The sequence below is a fragment of the Syngnathoides biaculeatus genome, chromosome 17 (genome assembly GCF_019802595.1).
Source record: "Syngnathoides biaculeatus isolate LvHL_M chromosome 17, ASM1980259v1, whole genome shotgun sequence".
Classification (NCBI taxonomy): Eukaryota; Metazoa; Chordata; class Actinopteri; order Syngnathiformes; family Syngnathidae; genus Syngnathoides; species Syngnathoides biaculeatus.
The window spans coordinates 20,390,120-20,410,275 of NC_084656.1; the positions used below are offsets into that span (position 1 = coordinate 20,390,120).

The 20,156-nt window shown below is 45.8% G+C and overlaps 3 protein-coding genes across 5 annotated transcripts; 1 reads left to right on the forward strand and 2 right to left on the reverse strand.

The window, feature by feature from the left end:
- Nucleotides 1-370: 370 nt before the first annotated feature.
- LOC133491184 (fructose-1,6-bisphosphatase 1-like) lies at nucleotides 371-6,925 on the reverse strand. The gene is made up of 9 exons (XM_061802108.1): nucleotides 6,798-6,925; nucleotides 4,494-4,680; nucleotides 3,018-3,180; nucleotides 2,756-2,848; nucleotides 1,655-1,795; nucleotides 1,433-1,570; nucleotides 1,229-1,348; nucleotides 845-1,034; nucleotides 371-543 (listed from the first exon to the last, which is right to left on the reverse strand). Exons 2-8 carry the CDS (start codon nucleotides 4,661-4,663, stop codon nucleotides 846-848), a joined length of 1,014 nt encoding a protein of 337 aa, XP_061658092.1. The 5' UTR covers nucleotides 4,664-4,680; nucleotides 6,798-6,925; the 3' UTR covers nucleotides 371-543; nucleotide 845.
- trim23 (tripartite motif containing 23) lies at nucleotides 5,963-13,779 on the forward strand. 3 transcript variants are annotated; one of them, XM_061802104.1, is made up of 12 exons: nucleotides 5,963-6,126; nucleotides 6,839-7,001; nucleotides 8,322-8,443; nucleotides 8,533-8,814; nucleotides 8,919-9,101; nucleotides 9,175-9,390; nucleotides 9,516-9,650; nucleotides 10,747-10,876; nucleotides 10,975-11,085; nucleotides 11,174-11,298; nucleotides 12,147-12,355; nucleotides 12,434-13,779. In XM_061802104.1, exons 1-11 carry the CDS (start codon nucleotides 6,028-6,030, stop codon nucleotides 12,324-12,326), a joined length of 1,746 nt encoding a protein of 581 aa, XP_061658088.1. In that variant the 5' UTR covers nucleotides 5,963-6,027; the 3' UTR covers nucleotides 12,327-12,355; nucleotides 12,434-13,779. The 3 variants fall into 3 exon arrangements, with proteins under 3 accessions (XP_061658088.1, XP_061658089.1, XP_061658087.1); XM_061802105.1 differs by having other exon boundaries at nucleotides 8,536-8,814; nucleotides 12,147-13,779; XM_061802103.1 differs by having other exon boundaries at nucleotides 5,964-6,126; nucleotides 12,147-13,779.
- A 359-nt stretch (nucleotides 13,780-14,138) lies between these two features.
- On the reverse strand, nucleotides 14,139-20,102 carry ppwd1 (peptidylprolyl isomerase domain and WD repeat containing 1). The gene is made up of 11 exons (XM_061802102.1): nucleotides 19,836-20,102; nucleotides 18,623-18,725; nucleotides 18,427-18,530; nucleotides 18,165-18,285; nucleotides 17,339-17,786; nucleotides 16,426-16,616; nucleotides 16,165-16,354; nucleotides 15,556-15,737; nucleotides 15,401-15,482; nucleotides 14,961-15,143; nucleotides 14,139-14,406 (listed from the first exon to the last, which is right to left on the reverse strand). Exons 1-11 carry the CDS (start codon nucleotides 19,960-19,962, stop codon nucleotides 14,263-14,265), a joined length of 1,875 nt encoding a protein of 624 aa, XP_061658086.1. The 5' UTR covers nucleotides 19,963-20,102; the 3' UTR covers nucleotides 14,139-14,262.
- Nucleotides 20,103-20,156: the final 54 nt, after the last annotated feature.

Sequence of the window (20,156 nt, forward strand, 5' to 3'; positions counted from 1 at the left end):
CGTTTCTCGAAAATTAGAAAGCCCAGAAAATGGTCAAACGTTTGGTTCGACTTACGATGGAAGTCTTGCCGTGCGTTTTCACGCATGGGTTCTTCAGAGTTTTCTGTGGTTCTGGCCTTGCCTACCAAATTCCAAGGTGCCAAGTTAAAGAGATTTCAGGGGATGGATTTTTCCAGAAACCAAAAATTCCAGTGGGTTTTGGGCTTGGTCTCTATTAAAAAAAAAAAAAAAAAGTGATCCCAGTGACTGCATAACTTGAAAATAAAAGCAAATCTAAAATGGCCCTGAAACGCCACAAAGGCAAGAACAGAAAAATGCTCGCGATGCAAATTCACATTCCCGAGTTGTGATCGAAGAAGGGCGAAAAGACAAGAGTTGTAAACTTTTATTTGTCTCGTTTGCCTGAACAAATAAACGGAGGTCAAGTCACAATGAGGGATGCAAATGCGTAGTTGCTCGGGAATTTGCATGTCGCCGACGGTTGTCGGGGGTTGCGGATTCAGTGCGGTCGCGGGAACGAGCTGAAGACTGGCCCTGTTTCGTCTTTATTGAAAATAAAAATCAAAAAAATCAAAACCACAACAGATTACTTTTAACTAGCAGTGGAAGTAGCGTCGCCAAATCGCATTCAACGCGTCACGAGAAGCAGAAATTTGGAAAATAGCGAACAATTTATCCAAAAAGTAGCTTCAAACTGTTTATTGTGACACCCGCCTGATGTTTACTGTCAAACCAAACATCAAACAAAAGAGAATTCGACCTTGTCTATTTAAAGTAACCACAGTTTGGTTATGAATCCCACAAGTCTGACTCGAGTCAAGTCATGTGGCTTTTTACACCTTACCTCACTTGTGATGCTTCTTGTAGATGGCAATGTAGTCCTGCACGTCGTCGGGCGAGCCCAGCACCACGGGGACCCTCTGGTGGATGTCGGTGGGCTGGATGTCCAGAACGTTGCCGGCGCCCGTGGTGGCCATGCCGCCCGCCTGCTCCATGATGAACGCCATGGGGTTGCACTCGTACAGCAGCCGCAACTGAGGAACGGAAGCGCCACATCGCGCGCGACGGACGGTTACGGAGTCGGTCTCGCTAGATCAGATTTTTAGCGACGGCGTGTACTAGAGGCTCTACTTCACTGTTAAACGCCAATAAAACCGACGTTTCAGTCACAAAACGGTGACCCGAAAGATCGAGCGGTGCAGTTCTGCGAGCCGAGTCACGTTCTCACCTTCCCTTTTGGACTCTTCGCGTTGGCGGGATACAAAAAGATGCCGCCGTAGACCAGCGTGCGGTGGACGTCGGCGACCATGGAGCCCACGTAGCGGCTGCCGTACGGCGCAGAACCGTCCTGGAAAAAACAGCTCGTCGGTCGTTACTCTCGAAGGTGACTGACTACGTGATTATTATATTTCATTTGAATGAATCGAGTGACCTCGGGGAATTTCTTCTTCTGAACGTATTCCGTCACGTCGGGGTAAAAATGCTGCGCGTAGCCCTCATTCAAGCTGTAGATTTTCCCCTTCTTCTTGATCTTCACGTCTCGATCCACCAGAATAAATTCCCCGATGGCCTGGGGGTGGGATGTAATCAGCGAGTATTCTCCTTCACCACGACGAACCGTCCCGGTCTCGGATTTGACACGTCTCGGCCTTACGGGGTCGAGCATGAAGCAGTTGACCCCCTGTCCGGTGGACAAGACCATCATGGTGGCGCTGCCGTACAGGGCGTAACCGGCCGCTACGAGGTTCCTCCCCGGCTGCAGGGCGTCTTTCTCGCTGGCCTCGCCGTCTGTGGTCTGGGGGCACAACGGAATTTTTATCGCTCCTTCCCGCATTGACACGTACCGTAATTTCTCATGTACAATATGATGCACATTTCCCCCCCAAAAATGTCCAATAATGTTCATTAAACAATGGGAAATGAAAATAAATGTTACATTTGTAAATGTATGCCGCCATCTAGAGGTTATGAAAAATCTTTCATTCCAATGTGCCACTGGCACCGAGAGGTGATAGAAAAAGGTGTAGCCTACATTTTCATTCAAATATGACAGCGTACGTATGACTCCATATGTGTAAAGTTCATAATTCCGAAGTTGGCAGACCCTGGCAGAATTTGTGAAATCAAACATATGAGCACAACTGTGTATTTTTTTTTTAATTTACTAAATAAAAGGAGGGCTGTTAGCATTCAAAATAAGAGCAAGTAAATAAAAAGAAAGTATGTGTTCAAATAAAGTCTTTATCTTCAAAATAAGTGTTCTAAAAACCACAAAAATACAGATAATACATCATGATTTGATAATATGGGTAGAAAAAAAATCATGTATTGTGAAAACGCATTAAACATAGGTAGAAGGGTCAACTATGGGGGTGCGTATTATACATGGGTGGGCATTATAGATGAGAAATTGCGATACATAAACGTCAAAAAAGGTATTCTAAAAACCAAGAAAATACAGATAATACTTCATGTTTTGATAATATGGGTAGAACCAAATCATGCACTGTGAAAACGCATTAAACGTTAAACGTGCGTATTATACATGGGTGCCCATTATAAATGAGAAATTGCGCTACATAAAATTAATTTTCCATTCCATAAAATTCATTTTTCCATCCACTTATCGGATGACACAACTTAAATTTGAGTATCTCATAGCAATTTCCTTTTTCTGTTCCTTATGATTAATACCTGTACGATCTTCTGAATCACCCCAAGAATATGCAAAATCAAATTTTACGTCCGCACTCACCTTCTTGTAGATGGCAAAAATGGTACCGATGGACACGAGACAGTCGATGTTTGAGGATCCGTCCAGCGGGTCAAAGCAGACGATGTATTTTCCCTGAGCGAGAACAAATTTTTTTTTTTAACATCATCAGCGCAAGGCTATCGTATCTTTTGGTCGCGCCACTCCGTAAATATAGACATTGAATCTTTTTTTGTTGTTGTTGTTTTTTTTGTTTTTGGAATCTACGCAAGTCTTTTCGAATCAGGGGCGCCGGGCCACTTACGCTCTTGTCCGACTCCACGATGATGGCCCGCTCATCCTCCTCGGACACCAGCACGCAGGATGTGAAGGACGACTTGATCATGTTGATGACCAGGTCGTTGGACAGGACGTCCAGTTTTTTCACCTGGTCCCCCGTCACGTTGGTGCTGCCGGCGATACCGTACCTGCCCAAGGGAAGCGGGGACAAGGACCTTTGATTTTTTTTGACCCATCTCTTAACTGTGAGTTCTGTTGACATTGATAAAGGCCTCCGAAATGCCCCCCCCCCAAAAAAAAAAAAGAAAAACACTAGAAAAACAAATCCCCCAGCCTCCTCACCACCGCCTATCAGTGTGTACTTTTGCCCCGGTTGAAGTACAAAATGCTGCTCGTGCGTGGAAACTAATTGACGCTTCTTCGGGTTCTTACTTTAACTTATTTTGAGAACATTAAGGGGATTTCCCAGGAGTTTACGTTTACTGGGACTAAATAATGCAAAAACACTCAAAACTGTCCAATGGAAAACATGTACTCTATGTTCAAATGTCCAGTTGTTTGCTGTTATCCAAAAAAAAATAAAAAAATACAGAAATCCTTGGTTTTTAACCTGCCACTTCCGCAGTAGGTGAAATCCAAAAAGCAGAGCCACAAACTTTGGAATTATTTATAAAATGTTTTGTATTTATCCATCCATCTTCATTGCCTCTTATCCTCACAAGGGTCACAGGGAGCGCTGGAGCCTATCCCAGCTGTCAACGGGCAGGAGGCGGGGGTACACCCTGAACTGGTTGCCAGCCAATCGCAGGGCACATCGAGACAAACAGCCGCACTTGCAAATCACACCTAGGGGCAATTTAGAGTCTCCAATTAATGCTGCATGTTTTTGGGATGCGGGAGAGAATATGCAAACTCCACGCAGGCGGGGCCGGAATCGAACCCGGGACCTCAGAACTGTGAGGCCAACGCTTTCCAGCTGATCCACCGTGCCGCCCTGATGAATACTAAATAATGTTAAAACACTCAAAACTGTTATATGTACTCTATGTGCAAATGTCCAGTTGTTTAATGTTATCCAAAATGAGAAAATAAAATAAAAAAATAGCCTGTCACTTCCGCAGTAGGTGAAATCCAAAAAGTAGCGCCACAAATTTTGGGATTATTTATAAAATGTTTTGTATTTATCCATATTTAAGTTGTTTTTTTTTTACCTTTCTGTTCACTTTGTATAGTTTTCCCGCAGCTTTTATGTCAGATGTCAACTAGTGCACCGTTTTGCCTCACTAGCAACACATGCTGTAGGTGTCCTACTTGTAGGTCATGCAAGTAAGGATACAACACATACTAACTTGTACATAGATGTTAAACCCAATATCAAGGATATCAAAGCAGTTTGAGCTTTTATCTGGTAAAAAAAAAAAAACTAGTGCGCCCGAATCGTCCTAACAGCCGGATAAGGAAAGGAGGGGGGCAAAAACCGAAAAAGGAAGAATCTCCTCACAGGTTGGCGATGCCGGCCTTCCTGACGGCGGTGGAGATGGCTTTGACGGCCGTGCAGATGGAGTTGAGCAGGTTGGTGAGCTCGCCGGTCCCGTGGGCCTTGCGGCCCTCCTCCAGGACGAACCTGGTCAGGGTCAGCACGTTGGTGTCGAAGGCCCCCCTCTCGGACATCTTTCGCCGTCGGGTGCCTGCAGCGAAGTGGCGACGCGGTTGGGGGTGGGGGCCGTACGGTGGGGGGTGTGAGAGGACGTTAGCCAATCGCAAGCGATTGCGTGTTTGAATGGGCAAAGTTCAAAAGATAATGAACATTTTTTCTACCTTTTGGGGTGTTCAATATTTTATCGCATATCACAGAAGCAAAAAAAAAAAAAAAAAAAAGCAACAAATTTTTTACTTTGGCTCGCTTGAGGTTGCCCGAGTGACCCCTGCCAGACGTATTCATTTTCATAACAAGAGGCCGGAGGTGAACTTTGAACCCTGGCGGGCTTCAGCCACGAGCGATAATCGTTATTGATGCTCCTCATTGTATTTTCGTTCTGGTTAATGATGAACGATGTCATTTTTATGCCATCTTTGTTCTTTGCGACCTTGATTTTTTTTTTTTTTTTTTTGCCATCTGTGTTTGAATTTAAACAACTTACAATGTTTAAGAGAAAAAAAAATCGGTCATAAATTTAACATTAAAAAACATCAGGGAAAAAAAAAAAGCAATGAAAACCTTTCCAACGTCCGGCCAATGACTGATTTTTTTTTTTTTTGTTACAAATCCAAAATTAAACATGATGGGAAAGGCAAATTTGCAATATTTTTGTGTCAGCTGACTGACTTTGAATATGAATTTACAATCTTGAATTTTTGCGGAAAAAAATGAAGTTAGGACACATAAAGAAGACGTGTGTACGGCATCGATAGATAGATAGATAGATAGATAGATAGATAGATAGATAGATAGATAGATAGATAGATAGATAGATAGATAGATAGATAGATAGATAGATAGATAGATAGATAGATAGATAGATAGATAGATAGATAGATAGATAGATAGAATAAAATAAACAAAAAACATGTAATGGGATTTCTGTAAAAATTGCAGGAATGCTGAAAAGCTGACGCGATACCGAAATGTTGTGAAATTAATTCAAATGAAAAAATATCAAATGTGAGACTTGAACTGGTCGAGAAGGATAAATATGTAAAAAAAAAAAATCCCTTTACATAAAGAATTTTATTGTGGACATTTGGGAATAGGAATGGTTCCCGAGATTACGTAGATGAGTTGAACTTTTGAATGAATTTTGACTGTGTAACAATGAGAGAATGGTGTGAAATATTACGCTAATTACAAGTGACGCCATAATTACCATAAAATACGCCATAATTCCAAAAAATATTTTTTGTTTGTCTACGTTGACGTCGGGCAAACCCGGAAGTACCGTGAATTTTTTTTTTTGCCTGTTCTGCGCATGCTCAGTGAGCTCCGGTCATCTGCATTTCGCGCATGCTCAGTGCGCTCTTCGCAGCCGTGTCCAGCAATGGCCGCCTTTGCCGCAGGAATAAACAAGCAGGGCGCCCTGACGACCATGGAGCCGTGCGCTCGACACAGCCGGGCGGCCAACGGAGGCACAGTCAAGGTCGGGGTGATTTATAAATCATAATTACAACAGGAATAGAGCTGTTGTTTGGACCTTTTTTTGTACTTATTTATAGCGATCCTTCGTTTGCATTCGTGGCCACTGAACGCCGCATAGACATTAATTAGTCCAGATTTCCATAACATCTCGCTAAAAATAAGGTCGAAACGGGACGCTTGTGCAGCATTTTAATATTAATTTCAATTTAATCTATAAATACTTGGCGTTCTATGTGCGCTTGAGGGGGAAATCCCATCGGAGTACGTGAGTGCCGAGCAGGCCCACGGCTCCGTTCGGGATTTAGGAATGTTGACGGTGGCTCGTATCAGAAGCGCTGAGCTACATTTAAACACTAAATTGAGCAAAAAAAAAAAAAAAAAACTTAGACTGAGCTAAATTTGCTTGATATACACATGTAAATCCTCTTCATATTTGCCGTTCAGGATTTGCCTACTCACAGATTTTGTTTTGTTGATAAAGTCTACCTATTTTTGTTTTTTTTTGGTCATTTATAATGTGCTGTACATGAAACAATTTGTAGTAGTAGCATAGCGAATACATCTGTAAATAATGTGTTTGAATTTTGTTTTATACTAATGAAGATGGTCACGGGAAATTTTTTTTTCCATTTTTTTCAAATGTACATATGTTTATTTTGTGTGCGTGCTGACCAGTTTTCTCATGAATCCCCCTGTCGCGCGTCGACTCCCAGGTGCTGGAGTGCGGCGTTTGCGAGGACGTCTTCTCCCTCCAAGGCGACAAGGTCCCCCGCCTGCTGCTGTGCGGGCACACCGTGTGCCACGACTGCCTCACCCGCCTGCCCCTCCACGGCCGGGCCGTCCGCTGCCCCTTCGACCGGCAGGTGACGGAGCTGGGTGAGCGCCCCCCCCCCCCCTCGTCTCCCGATCCCGCCATCCTGCTAATCCACTGGCAAAACAACCAAACCAAATACCACGTAACTTGTGTACTAGCTTAGTGCTAACACATAATGCAAACCGCCATAGACGGGCTGAGGAAACTAGCATCAGTGTTGTGACTGTATAACGATTTAGGCAGCAGATATTTGGACACAAACGGTGCAGCAACATGTGGAGACAATATAACAATACTCACAGGCGTATACTGTGGACTCCCACTATCGAATACTGACTACATCCATCCATTTTCTTTGCCGCTTATCCTCACAAGGCTCACAAGAGTGCTGGAGTCTATCCCAGCTGTCAACGGGCAGGAGGCGGGGTACACCCTGAACTGGTTGCCAGCCAATCACAGGGCACATGGAGACAGACAACAGCCGCACTCACAATCACACCTCAGGGCAATTTAGAGTGTCCGATTTAATGTTGCATGGTTTGGGGGACGTGGGAGGAAACCAAATTGCCCGGAAAAATCCCACGCAGGCACGGGGAGAACGTGCAAACTCTACACAGGCAGGGCCGGGATTGAACCTGGGTCCTTTACCAGCTGCTCCACTGTGCCGCCCACAAAGTGTACAGAAAGGTTAAAATATGGATACGTTTTTTTTTTTTAATCATCCAAAAATAAGTAGCGCTACTTATAGGATTTCACCTACTGCGGAAGGCTATAAACAAAAGGATTTCTGTAAAAAGACAACCAATTATTTGGGCAAAAATATTGAAAAAAAAAAATCTGCAAATATGTGAATCCGTCAATATCAAAACAAAAGTATGTGGGGGTACACTGTATAAATGATCCTGTGTGGGAAAAAAATATGAAATCAGTGCATCTTACTGAGTAATAGTTTTATGTAAATACTGTATATACACTTGTTCTTCTATTACACTGCCCCCTTGTGGCTAAGGCGCAGCTATACAATGAATGGGTGAAATTGTGATGCACAAACTATTTTCTTTGGATACTATTTCACAAAAGTATGTTATTACACTGTTATTATAAAGTACAATAACCTAAAGTGCTTTTTTTTTTTTTTTTTTTCCAATCAAAAAAAATTTGACAAACATTTCATTGACTCACGGCATGGTGAGGCTGAGGTCCGGGGTTCGATTCCCCGCCTGTGTGGAGTGTGCATGTTCTCCCCGTCCCTGCGTGGGTTTCCTCCGGGTGGGCACGCCGGTCCCCCACCCCCTCCAAATCCCCAAAAACGGTGCAACATTAATCGGAAATCAGACCCCTTGGTGTACAACGGCGCTCACGCTGTTCACCTCTCCGAGCAGGTGACTCCGGGGTCTGGGGTCTGAAGAAGAACTTTGCCCTGCTGGAGCTTCTGGAGCGACTGCAGAACGGCGCCACCAACCAGTCTGGAATGGCGGAGGACGCTCAAAAGGGAACGGGCGAGGTGAGACGGGTTCCATCGGACTCTTATTTGTGTGCTTTTTATGAGCGTGCTGACCCTCCAAACTTTTTTTTTTTTTTGCACATTCCTAGCAGTGCGTCATCCGCTGCGACGAGGACGAGAGCCACACGGCGACCACGTACTGCACCGTGTGCGCCACCCACCTGTGCGCCGAGTGCTCGCAGCTCACCCACTCCACGCGCACGCTGGCCAAGCACCGGCGCGTGCCGCTGGCCGACAAGCCGCACGAGAAGACGCTGTGCCCGCAGCACCAGGTGCACGCCATCGAGTTCGTGTGCCTGGAGGAGGCGTGCCAGCCGGGCCCGCTCATGTGCTGCGTCTGCAAGGAGTACGGCAAGCACCAGGGCCACAAGGTCGGTTTCCGCCCGCCAGGTGGAGGTTCGTCGTGATCAGAATTTCCGCATCATTTTTCTTAGCCGGAGGTGTTTTTGTTGTTGTCGTCGTCGTCGTTGTTCAGCACGCAGTCCTGGAGACGGAGGCCAACCAGATCCGGGCGTCCATCCTGGACATGGCGCACTGCATCCGCACGTTCACCGAGGAAGTGTCGGAGTACTCCAGGAAGCTGGTGGGCATCGTGCAGCAGATCGAGGGCGGCGAGCAGATCGTGGAGGACGGCGTCGGCATGGCGCACACGGAACACGTGAGGCCGCCGGCGTTTCCCCCCACCCAGCCGCCCCCTCGATCCGTGACCTCGATCCGTGGGTCTCGCCCAGGTGCCCGGCACGGCGGAGAGCGCTCGCTCCTGCGTGCGCGCCTACTTCGCCGACCTGCACGAGACGCTGTGTCGCCAGGAGGAGATGGCGCTGAGCGTGGTGGACGCGCACGTCCGCGAGCGGCTCATCTGGCTGCGGCAGCAGCAGGAGGACATGACCATCCTGCTGTCCCAGGTGTCCACCGCCTGCCTGCACTGCGAGAAGACTCTTCAGCAGGTGGGACGCGGGAAAGATTCTCGGGCTTCCTCTTACTTGGTACCGGGGAACTGGAGCACATCACACCTGTCCCGAAATCTCTAGACCGGCTTAAGCGAGTGAAAGAACACTATCTCGCCCTGTAGGACGACTGCCGAGTGGTGCTGGCCAAGCAGGAGATCAACTGTCTGCTGGAGACTCTTCAGAAGCAGCAGCATCAGTTCACCGAGCTGGCCGACCACATCCAGCTGGACGCGGGCCTCCCGGTCACCTTCACCAAGGTACAGCCGCTCCTGCGCGGGTCTCGGTTCCGCATTCACACCCAGAATCCAGTGCCTGTGTTCCAACCGAAAGCCCATAGAGTACCGTCATTTCCGGCCTCGAGAGCACCTGTGTATAAGCCTCACAGAGTACATTTGTGAAGGAAATACCATTTGGTGCATACATAAGCCGCAAGTGCCCACGTTGAAACGCGAGATATTTACAAAGACGGTACACACAAAGAGTTTTCAAAATTTTTAAACCTTAGCTTAGCTTAACATAGCAACAACACGGTAGTAGGAACAGGGTTGGTTTGAAAAAGAAAAATACTGGTTAAAAAAAAAAATAACACGCCTAAATCACTGAGACACGGCAGAAACATGTTAGCGTGGCGCTAATCGGGCCAGTTAGAACAAAAAAAAAACCTACTGGTAAAAATCACTGAGACGCGGCAGTAACACAGCAGCAAAACGCTAGCACAGCGCTAGTTCTAAAAAGAAAAAACAGTTAAAAGTCACTTCCTCGGCACATATATTCCACCAGTCTCACTCGTACCGAGCCGCGACTTTTTTCCACACGCTTTCAACGCTGCCGTTTATGCGGCCGTGCGGATAATTTTTTCTAATGACCACAAGGGGGCAATCGAGCGGAAAAGGTTAGAATGAGACCGGTAGAATATATGTGCCGAGGAAGTGACTTTTACCGGCCCTGTTAGCACTCGTAGCATGTTTCTGCTGTGTTACTGGAGCGTCTCAGTGAAGTTTTATTTTCACCAAGGCTGTTAGCGTTAGCACTAGCTTTAGCGGGACGCCAGCATTAAACTCTCTGTGTACCTTCTTTCTATGTAAATAGATTTGAATTTGGGTTTTAATGTGGGCACTTGTGGCTTTTACACAGCTGCGGCATATGTACCAAATGGTATTTCCTTTACAAAGGCTTATAACCAGGTGCATTCTGTAGGCCGGGAATTATGGTAGCTGTCCTACTAGTGTAATCGAAAAAGGGGAGAAAAAAGGTTGGAAGTTGGTTTTACCAGTGGGGACAAAGAGCATACTAGTTCCTGGATGAAGCCATGGAACGAATGCTCAAACGGCGTTCCCCATGTTCCGTGTTCAGGACAACCGGGTCCACATCGGCCCCAAGATGGAGATCCGCGTGGTGACTCTGGGACTGGACGGCGCGGGGAAAACCACCATCCTCTTCAAGCTCAAGCAGGACGAGTTCATGCAGCCCATTCCCACTATCGGTACACCCAAGATGACTCGAACAAAGAAAACCTGCTCCAAATTGCCACGATAGCGTTTTACAGACGCTAATGTTTGTTTTTGCTTTTGTTGTTACAAGGTTTCAACGTGGAAACCGTAGAATATAAAAACTTGAAATTCACAATCTGGGACGTCGGGGGAAAACATAAACTGAGGCCCCTGTGGAAACACTATTATCTAAACACTCAAGGTACCGTTTTTAATGTTTTGGTTTTTTTTTTTGTTATTACGCATCGATTGTCGACGCTCTTTTCCTTTTCCTTTCCCTTTGCACGCAGCGGTGGTGTTTGTGATCGACAGCTGCCACCGGGACCGACTGATGGAGGCGCACAGCGAGCTGGCCAAGCTGCTGACCGAGAAGGAGCTGAGAGACGCCCTCCTCCTCATTTTTGCCAACAAGCAGGTACTGGACAGTGCGTGCTGAGATACGAGTTTTCCTGGCCCTTTTAGCTTAATGCTAGCAAATAATGCAAACCTCCATACGTAGCATTGGCGTTGCGGTGTTGTGACCCTTTTATTTCAATAGGGAAAGATTATTTGAGTGTTTTGAATTACGGCGCAAATTAAATTTACCGCAACTTTTTTCCCCACACGCTTTCAACCCTGCGGTCTATGCGGTGATGCGGCTAATTTGTGCAATTTTTTGTTGACTGCCACAAGGGGGCACTTGAGCGGAAAATGTGAGCATGAGATCGGTGGAATATATGTGCCGAGGAAGTCACTTTTACCGCCCCCACTAGCATGTTGCAGCTGTGTTACTGGCGTGTCTTAGTGATATTTAGCGGTAAGTTTTATTTTAACTGGCACTGTTTGCGCTAGCGTTAAACACTTTGTGTACCGTCGTGACTTTTACCGGTCCGGCCCTGTTAGCACTGCGCTAACGTGTTACTCCCGTGTTTCAGTGATTTTTACCGGTATGTTTTTTTTTTTTTTTTTTTTTTTTAACCGGCCCTGTTAGCGCGGTGCTAGCGTTAGCCTTAAACTCTCTGTGCACTGTCTTTCTTTGTAAATATCTTGTTTCAATGTGGGGACTTTCAGCTTTTACACAGCCGCGGGATATATATGTACCGAATGGTATTTCCTTTACAAATGTACTCTGTGAGGCTTATACACAGGTGCGCTCTGTAGGCCGGAAATTACGGTTTGTCTAAACTGTCTCATTGCTATTCAAGCACTTTTTGGGGAAGAAAAAAAAAAAATGAACACCTCCAATTTGAGCACTGTCGAAGACCCAGTTTGACTCTTCCTCAGGACGTTCCCGGCGCCGCGTCCGTGGAGGAGATGACGGAGCTGCTGAGCCTGCACAAGCTGTGCTGCGGCAGGAGCTGGCACATCCAGGGCTGCGACGCCCGCAGCGGGATGGGCCTCCACGAGGGCCTGGATTGGCTGTCCAGGCAGCTGGTGGCCGCGGGCGTCCTGGACGTGGCCTAAAAGCCGACGCGGCCGGTTTGACGACGCTTGTGAGCTCTTTGATCTGTGAACGAACACTTGAAGGTACGCGTCGGAAGAGCCCTGACGTATACCGCTCTGCTCCTCAGAGGGGCGACGTTGAGTCACTGAAAAAGCCCACACCAACCACCCCCGCGAGGAAGCACCAACGTCAACGTCAAGTGGCATACCCAATAAGATTAAAAAACTCCTTGATATTGTCAGCCTAATAGGATATTTTTTTTTTTTTTTGCAAGTTACTGTTACTAAAAATATTTTGCCCTTGTTTTCCAAAAAATGTTCCAATATGACTTAGCAATTATGCTATTAGGCTAACAACACCCACCTTAAAAGGTCCATGTACTAGAATTAGTTTGCGCTACAGTCTTGATAGTAAAAAAAATGAAAATAAATTATGGTATCAGGCAGAGGCGTTCAACTGTCCCCAGAGCCCTCAACATTCTGGCGCTACTAGCAGGGTCCCGGTCTATTAGTGCGGGCCTAGTGGTGTTACTAGTACAGAGCTGTATGGTACTAGTAATTAATTTACTAAAGTGGCTCTACAAGTGGAAAAAGTAGTAGTACATTCTACTTGTGTGGTGAATTGTCTTACTGCTGAGGAGAATAGTAGTACATGGACCTGATGCAGGGGATCAAGGCTACGGAATAAATTCTAAATACAGGGACGAATGGGAAAAAAAAAAAAAAAATCTATTAAATCTGAACTTCTGAAATTCTATTTAGGTCTCAACGTTGTGCTCTGTGTTACAGAACATGTACTGAACGTGTTTATAGTGTTGAATTTTTGTTTTCCGCACATGAAAATTGGGCAAACGCACTTGCCGCCCGCTGCCTCGTCGTAGTCCGGCGGGCAAACTCTGCTGTCTCCTTCCAGTATTAACATGCCGACCGTGGGCGGTCTCACGGGAACGCGTCCGACAACCTTAATCACTCTTGGTAATGTGAAATTGTAAAACCCCTCCTGCCGCCGACACTTTGTCTCATTAGCTAAGACACAACTTTTGAGTTAATTCATTGCTATGTAATGTTTTTACTACTTGTTGGGGAAAAAAAAAAAAAAGTTGGTATGAAACATCTTTTTTTTTCTGTGTAGTTTGCAAAAACGTAGAAGCACAATATGCCTCAACACCTTTTGTTACCGTCGGATGACTTTTTTTTTGGGGGTGGGGGGTAAATTATTCATATTGTGATGTCAAATAAACTGACCATATTTGTCTGCATGTGACTTTTTTTTTTTCCCTGTTAACTCCTACACTAAATATGAACACGAGTTGTGGATTAGTATTATATTGTATCACCATATTTTAAGAACATTTCCAATGTGTTGATATTTAAGGAATTTCTTAAAGAATAATTCAAACCCTAAATAAAAAAAAGAAATCTTATTCTTCTTGACCCCTGCATGTCTCATTAAAATAAACAAACTGGGAGAACATTTTGGTTGTTTTGTCTTTGGTTTGATTAGAAATTACCGTAATTACCGGCCTACAGAGTGCTAGCGCCGCGCTAGCGTTAAATTTTCTGTGTACCAAGGCTTACAAATAGGTGCGCTAACGCTAGCGTTAAACTTTCTGTGTACCGAGGCTTACAACTAGCATAGCTTTAATGCTAGAGTTGCGCTAACTAACGCTAGCGCCGCATAAACCACAGGGTTGAAAGCGTGTGGAAAAACGTTTCGGCTTGTAGGCCCGAAACTACGGTGCACCAAACATGAATCACAATATTGTTAAAAAATATGAGGAACTTTATGATTTAAATGTTAAACACCTTTAGAAGATAAGCGACCTGGTCGGTATTTGGTTTTATCCTTTTTTTTTTTTTTTCCCTCCAGAATATACACCATGCAAAATACAAAAAGCATTGTTTAATTTTTTCATTTTTTTTTTTTAAAAACACTGTACACGAAGCAGACGTACCATCACTTGACGGTGATGTTGATGATACTGATGTCCTCGTACGGTTTGTCCGTTTTGGGGTGGACTTTGGCGTTGGAGATGCGCTGCACGGCCTCCATCCCCTTGGTGCACCTTCCAAACACCGTGTGCTTGTTGTCCAGCCAAGGCTGCCGAGCACAAGTCAAGTCAAGTCTACGAACGGCGCTTCTCAGAGGAAAGACTCACAAAGTGATTTTCTTGATTTGAATAATCACAAACATTAATAAAATAAATAAAAATGACATTTTACTGGCATGCCTGCCAAAACTGTGTGACTTAGTGTTTTGTAATGAAAAAGCCCTGACTCAGAAAAGTAACATTTTGGAAAAATGTTACTAGGACAACTCTAATAAAACTACGAGTGTGTAATTTAAATACCTCAAATGTTTCCACAGTAATTCTCGTTTAATAATTTATTCCAAAAAATAGGACCCCAAAATAATTTAAAGATGGGGGATTGCTATAGTCAACAAACGTTGGGCAGGGAAAGGATTATTTTTAATTTCGAATGAGATAACACAAATCTAAGTTTAGAAATATTTTCAAGGTGGAAAAAAATCAGGAATTGTGTTATGGTTTTAATGTGGTCATGTGAAGAAAAAAAAAAAAAAAAAAAAAAAGGAATTTGACGTACTGTATCCGATTTGAACACGATCAGTTGGTGAGCGCTGGTTGAACTCACCGTGGGCACCACCGTGATGAAGAACTGCGAGCCGTTGGAGGCGGGCCCCGCGTTGGCCATGCTGAGGGTGTACGGACGATCGTGTCGCAGGGTGGCGTGGAACTCGTCCTCGAACTCCGCGCCCCAGATGCTCTCGCCGCCCATGCCGGTGCCCGTGGGGTCTCCGGTCTGGATCATGAAGCCCTGCGAGGACGAGGCCGGTTTTGCTACATTTGGAGTTTTCGATGCTGCCGGTTTGAGCGGGTTTCGTATCAATTTAGAATGAATGATGTATTTCTAAGTGCATCTGCTTTTTAAAAAATAAACGCGGAATTCAGATCGTCTCATTCGGTCATTTACGTTCCCTATATTTTTATCGTGTAAACAGCAGTGGTCCTAAATTAGAGCCCTGAGGTACTCCCATTATCCAAGTCCTCGTCTGTGATACAAACAGCACAAACCTTGATGACTCTGTGGAAGATGTGTCCGTTGTAATAGCCGTTCCTGCTGTGGACGCAGAAGTTCTCAACAGTTTTTGGGCACCTACGTCGAGGACGAGGATAGGTGAGAATTTGTTGGAACCTCCGCGGGACACGCGTTAACGGCGGTCACCCACTCCACGGGGAAGAGCTTGATGTGGATGTCGCCCATGGTGGTGTGGATGATGGCGCTGTCCGACACCCTCTTGGGGCCCTCGGCCTGAGTGGCCGCCATCACCTCTTCCTTGGAGGGCTTCTCGTTGAAGATGTCTCGGTCCGAGTCCGCGCTTTTGGTGTCCTCGGGTTCCCTCTTTGAGAACTTGGAAAACGGAACGTGTGTGAAAAGCCTCACTTGGCATTCATGTCAGGTCAATTCTAAAATCTTTGCCAGCACTTTGTTTGAAACACTTCTTGGTCTCTGTATCACGGTTTGTGGTTGGTTACCCTGCTATCAAGGAGAATTTTTATTTAATTTTGAATTCTGATGATTCTGTGTAGTCCCACACAACATGCCAGGCACTCATAATTAATAAGTTGATGCTCAATGGAGTAGTGTACTCAAATACAACTATCACATGCCGGAGAAAAATTCCTTGGCCAATAAATCTGATTCTGGTACAGTTGGGTTGAACATTTCAGAGGTGGTTTTAGCAATAAAATGTTGATTTCATTTCAGTTTTACGGTTTTACAGTGGTGACCAACAGCTTCTCCCTCCCATCCACGTGACGTGTCCGTCGTGACTCACCATGTAGAACCGGTTCTTCTTGAAGGCGGTGCAGAAGACGGTGGGGTCCGGCTCCACGTTTTGCAAGGCCGGATTGTCCGAGGCTTTCATCTCCACGGTCGGCGCCACTTGCATTGCCTTCGCCACGCCCTGGAAGAGACTCAGCTGGACCACGCGGATGTTCTCCAGCTTCCCGAGGATGCGCACGCATCTGAGGGCGAAATTAATCATTTCAGACATTGGGTGCCCGCTTCTTTTCTTCTTTGGCTTGAAGACGCGCACCTGTTGGTCTCGACATTGATGACCTTGATACCCAGCATGGTGCCGTACAAGACGAAGTGGCCCGTCTCGTCGAAGATGATGTTGGTGAGGCGGATCCCGTCTACCTTCTCCAGCTCTCGCTCCACCGCCATCCGCCGGCCGAACTCCATGTCGGGCAGCTGCTGCCTCATCTGCTGCAGCTCGGTGAACATCTGGCGCAGCGAGCGAAGGCACGGGAGGACGCGTTGGTGACAAACTTGCCAACGATCCATCGGTTATTTTTAGACTCGCTTAATTCTACCGATTTATCCCATGAATTAATAGTTTGACGGATTTTGCGTCATTAAACGACAATACCAATACAAAATATGCATATGAGTTACTATTACGTATTATTTTTGTCCACTTGGAGTCACAGTCACATTCCACGATGTAGTATCTGTGACTTTGAATGTGTCTACCTTAAAAGTTGGGCTTAGCGTCAAATTAACATGGAACTGTAATATCGCCGTTGTTGGTCAGAAGCCTACTACGTCCAAATTTGGTAAATTTTGTATTTTTTCATAAATGTGCACTATTTTTAAGCCTACATATGAACATTTTATTTCGTATTAAGGAGTCGCAGTCCTTGCATATATGCGAGGGCACGACAGCTTCTTATTTACTTCTTTTTTTTTTTTTTTTTCCATAATCCTCCAGTGGCGCATATGAAGTTCCCTTGTAACTTACATTAGGGAGGCTAACTTTCACATTTGTACATTTCCATTTATCTTCATAAATTCATGCTAATGGCCATGGAACGTTTCCAACTTGAAAATTGCCGAAAATGCACAAAATATAAACCGGCGTGACTTTAAAAGCAGGCCAATCTAAATCCAAACTAACCGCATTTGAACAACAAAAAGTAACATCCCAAACGGTAGCGACGGCTCACCGTTAAGGACTCGTCGAACACTCGCATGAGTTTCCCCGTGAGAAAGCGGAAGATTCGGACTTTGCGGTCAGACGCCATGGTGGCCATTTTCTTCCCGTCGGGGGAGAACGACAGGCTGGTGGGGTACGTTTTGTGCTTGGCGAACTCGTACAAGTCCGTGTCCGTCTTGTATTCCCACCGCACGTGTTTGGGGAACTTGAATTCCGAGGGCAGCCCGGTCCAGTACTCCAGCATGCCCGCTTTGTCGGCGGAGACGACCACCCGGAATTTGGCGTTCAGGCGGATCTGCGACAGCGGCGACGAGTGCATCTTCTCGAAGACGTGGAGGGGCTCGCCGCTTCCCCGCCCGTCGTAGACGAAGATCTTCCCGGTGGATTTCTCCGAGCAGGCCACCGTGGAAATGGCGTCCCCGGGATTATAGATCCACTCGCTCTGACCGGGGTGGAACCTACGATCACGCAAACGATCTGTGAACGTCTCGATCGGCTCTCTGGAAATTTTCCAATATCTCGATTGCGTCCCGATTTCATCCGATCGCTTCAGCTTTTGCACAATTTGGACCAATCGCCGGTGATTCCCGAGGGTTGCGCCATTCCAATCCATGTTGCACGTTTTTGGGATGCGGAAGGAAACCGGAGTGCCCACCCGGAGAAAACCCACGCAGGCACGGGCAGAACATGCAAACTCCACACAGGCGGGTCCGGGATTGAACCCGGGACCTTGGGACGTTTTACCAGCTGATCCACCGTGCCGCCAGGCGAATACATTTTTAATTTTTGGAAACCGTCACCGTCACTCGTCTTCTTGGAACCTTCTGCGGACTCACCCCAATTTGAGCATGTTGATCATGTCAAAGTTGACGACGTCGAAGACTTTCATGGCCTGGTCGTCTCCGACCGAAGAGAAGAGGGCGCCGTCGGCGCTGACCGCGATGCTCTCGATCACGCCTGTGCGGAAAGAGCAGGCAAATATGTCGGATTGCAGACTTAAGGTTTTCGCTTCATTTTCGTCGAAACTTCCCAACTTTAAAATATTCCCAGAACCTTGCAAAGATATCCAAACAAGAACAGACTCAAAACAAAGCGTACCCAGATGACTCCGAAAGTGTTTGACAAACTCGATTCCCTCATCCTCCTTTTTCTTCCAGAACTTGACATGACCATCTTGACTGGCCGTGATGACGAAGTCTGTCCTTCAAAAAAAAAAAAAAATAAATAAATAAAAATAATAAAAAAAAAGATTTCCGCCACCATTTCTGAAAAGAACTAGTACAGGGAAACTTACTTGGAGCAAACGATGTGTGTGATCACGTCTCTGTGCATGTAGCTCCTTTCGTACATGGCGGCTGAAGGCAAATTGTCCAGGTAGACGCGTTCATATTCCAGAACTGGGGAAAAACAGAGGTGAACAAAAAATGTTCAATATTTTGTGAATACTCACAAAAAAAGATTATTGTTCCCATGAACTACTGCCAGGTCACTACCCCTTTAAACGATATGATTTGACACGTCCTCTGCATTTTTAGGAAAGCGACATGTGTTGTGTTTTTGCTATGTGCAAAATGAAACATGACGTGGGATCTGTCAGAAAGGTTCCAGGACTGGGGACAGAAATCGATTTTCCCGTCCCACGCACATTCCAAGGATTCTGAGGCCTTGATGTACCCCTGAAAGGATTCTTCCAGGATCTTCCCCAGCTCCATCGCCGTGGGCATCTTGGTGTCTTTCACGCATTTGTGACGGGTATTCTCAACCAGGAACTATTCAGATGCTCTTGGCATTGTGAGCGGGTCCGAGCGCTCCCCCCGTGCTGAATGCGCATGCGTTACTATCAGGGGAACTCTGGGTACGTAGCAAACGCTTACTGGGAAATCTCCCGGTCTCATAGTTCCCCTTCTTCTACATAGAGTTAGATAATATATTTTAACCCTAACCTAACCTTCAAACAAAAGTTGATAAAAAGTTAATACACATATATGTACGTTCGCCGTGTTTGTCTTTCTGAGACGGCCGTAGCGAACATGAACACTCGGGGACAAGTTGAAGCATGGAAGTTTACAAAATATATGCGCGTTAATCAGAAGGAGACTTTTCAGCACGGGGGGAGCGCTCAGACCGTCACACCTGCGCACGCTGGTCTAGCCACAACTCTCACCTCTTCTCGCTCACTGAATAACACGGGATTTCTTTGTACACATCAAGCACACGTTTATGGGGGGAAAACTTTTAGTTTGGGTTTGAAATACATATTTTGTCACATCTCGTTTGTTGTGACTAAGCAAGACTGTATTTCTGGCTGTTATTATTATTTTTTATTTTTATCCCAGATCGAAACGTGAAGGTTAAGACTTGAGAATGACCGTTTGGGGCTTTTTGGGACATGTGGGGATTTATTTGCTCGCAGCCTGTGCTGTACAGACATTATGATGAATTTTCCAAGACGCGTTCAGAGTACGGTAAAAGTCTTAATGGTTAAAAAAAAAAAAAAAAACACCAACCTTTCCTTTTCTTGGCGGTCGCCGCCTCGCTCGGCATGGGCCCGACCCATTCCTCATTTTCCCCGTCTTCGTCTTGAGTTTCATCTGCTTTTCGCTTCAGTTCCACATTATTTTCAGCTGCCGCCATTGTCGAAGAGCTTCCGCCTTGTCCCGTCTGTAATTGCGGTACTTCCGTTCGGAAACTTGTCCGGAACTTGCTTTATTGTGGCGGTTTCTCAGGGGGATGATTTTCACCGGGCACATAGATCAAACCAACACATCGCTCATGGGGAGAATAACGAGTTTTTCTGTTGCTTACATGTCGCCAATAAACGCATACCG

Coding starts and splice junctions, on each gene's coding strand:
- LOC133491184 (XM_061802108.1), bottom strand. CDS start 4,663: ATGTCCGAGAGGGGGGCCTTCGACACCAACGTGCTGACCCTGACCAGG. Junction 1,796..2,755: donor TTTTTGCCATCTACAAGAAG/GTGAGTGCGGAC, acceptor TTGTGCCCCCAG/ACCACAGACGGCGAGGCCAG. Junction 1,035..1,228: donor CGAAGAGTCCAAAAGGGAAG/GTGAGAACGTGA, acceptor TCCGTTCCTCAG/TTGCGGCTGCTGTACGAGTG.
- ppwd1 (XM_061802102.1), bottom strand. CDS start 19,962: ATGGCGGCAGCTGAAAATAATGTGGAACTGAAGCGAAAAGCAGATGAA. Junction 18,286..18,426: donor ACACTTTCGGAGTCATCTGG/GTACGCTTTGTT, acceptor CTTTCCGCACAG/GCGTGATCGAGAGCATCGCG. Junction 15,738..16,164: donor AGAAGAACCGGTTCTACATG/GTGAGTCACGAC, acceptor CCGTTTTCCAAG/TTCTCAAAGAGGGAACCCGA.
- trim23 (XM_061802104.1), top strand. CDS start 6,028: ATGGCCGCCTTTGCCGCAGGAATAAACAAGCAGGGCGCCCTGACGACC. Junction 9,651..10,746: donor TCCCGGTCACCTTCACCAAG/GTACAGCCGCTC, acceptor TTCCGTGTTCAG/GACAACCGGGTCCACATCGG. Junction 11,299..12,146: donor TCATTTTTGCCAACAAGCAG/GTACTGGACAGT, acceptor ACTCTTCCTCAG/GACGTTCCCGGCGCCGCGTC.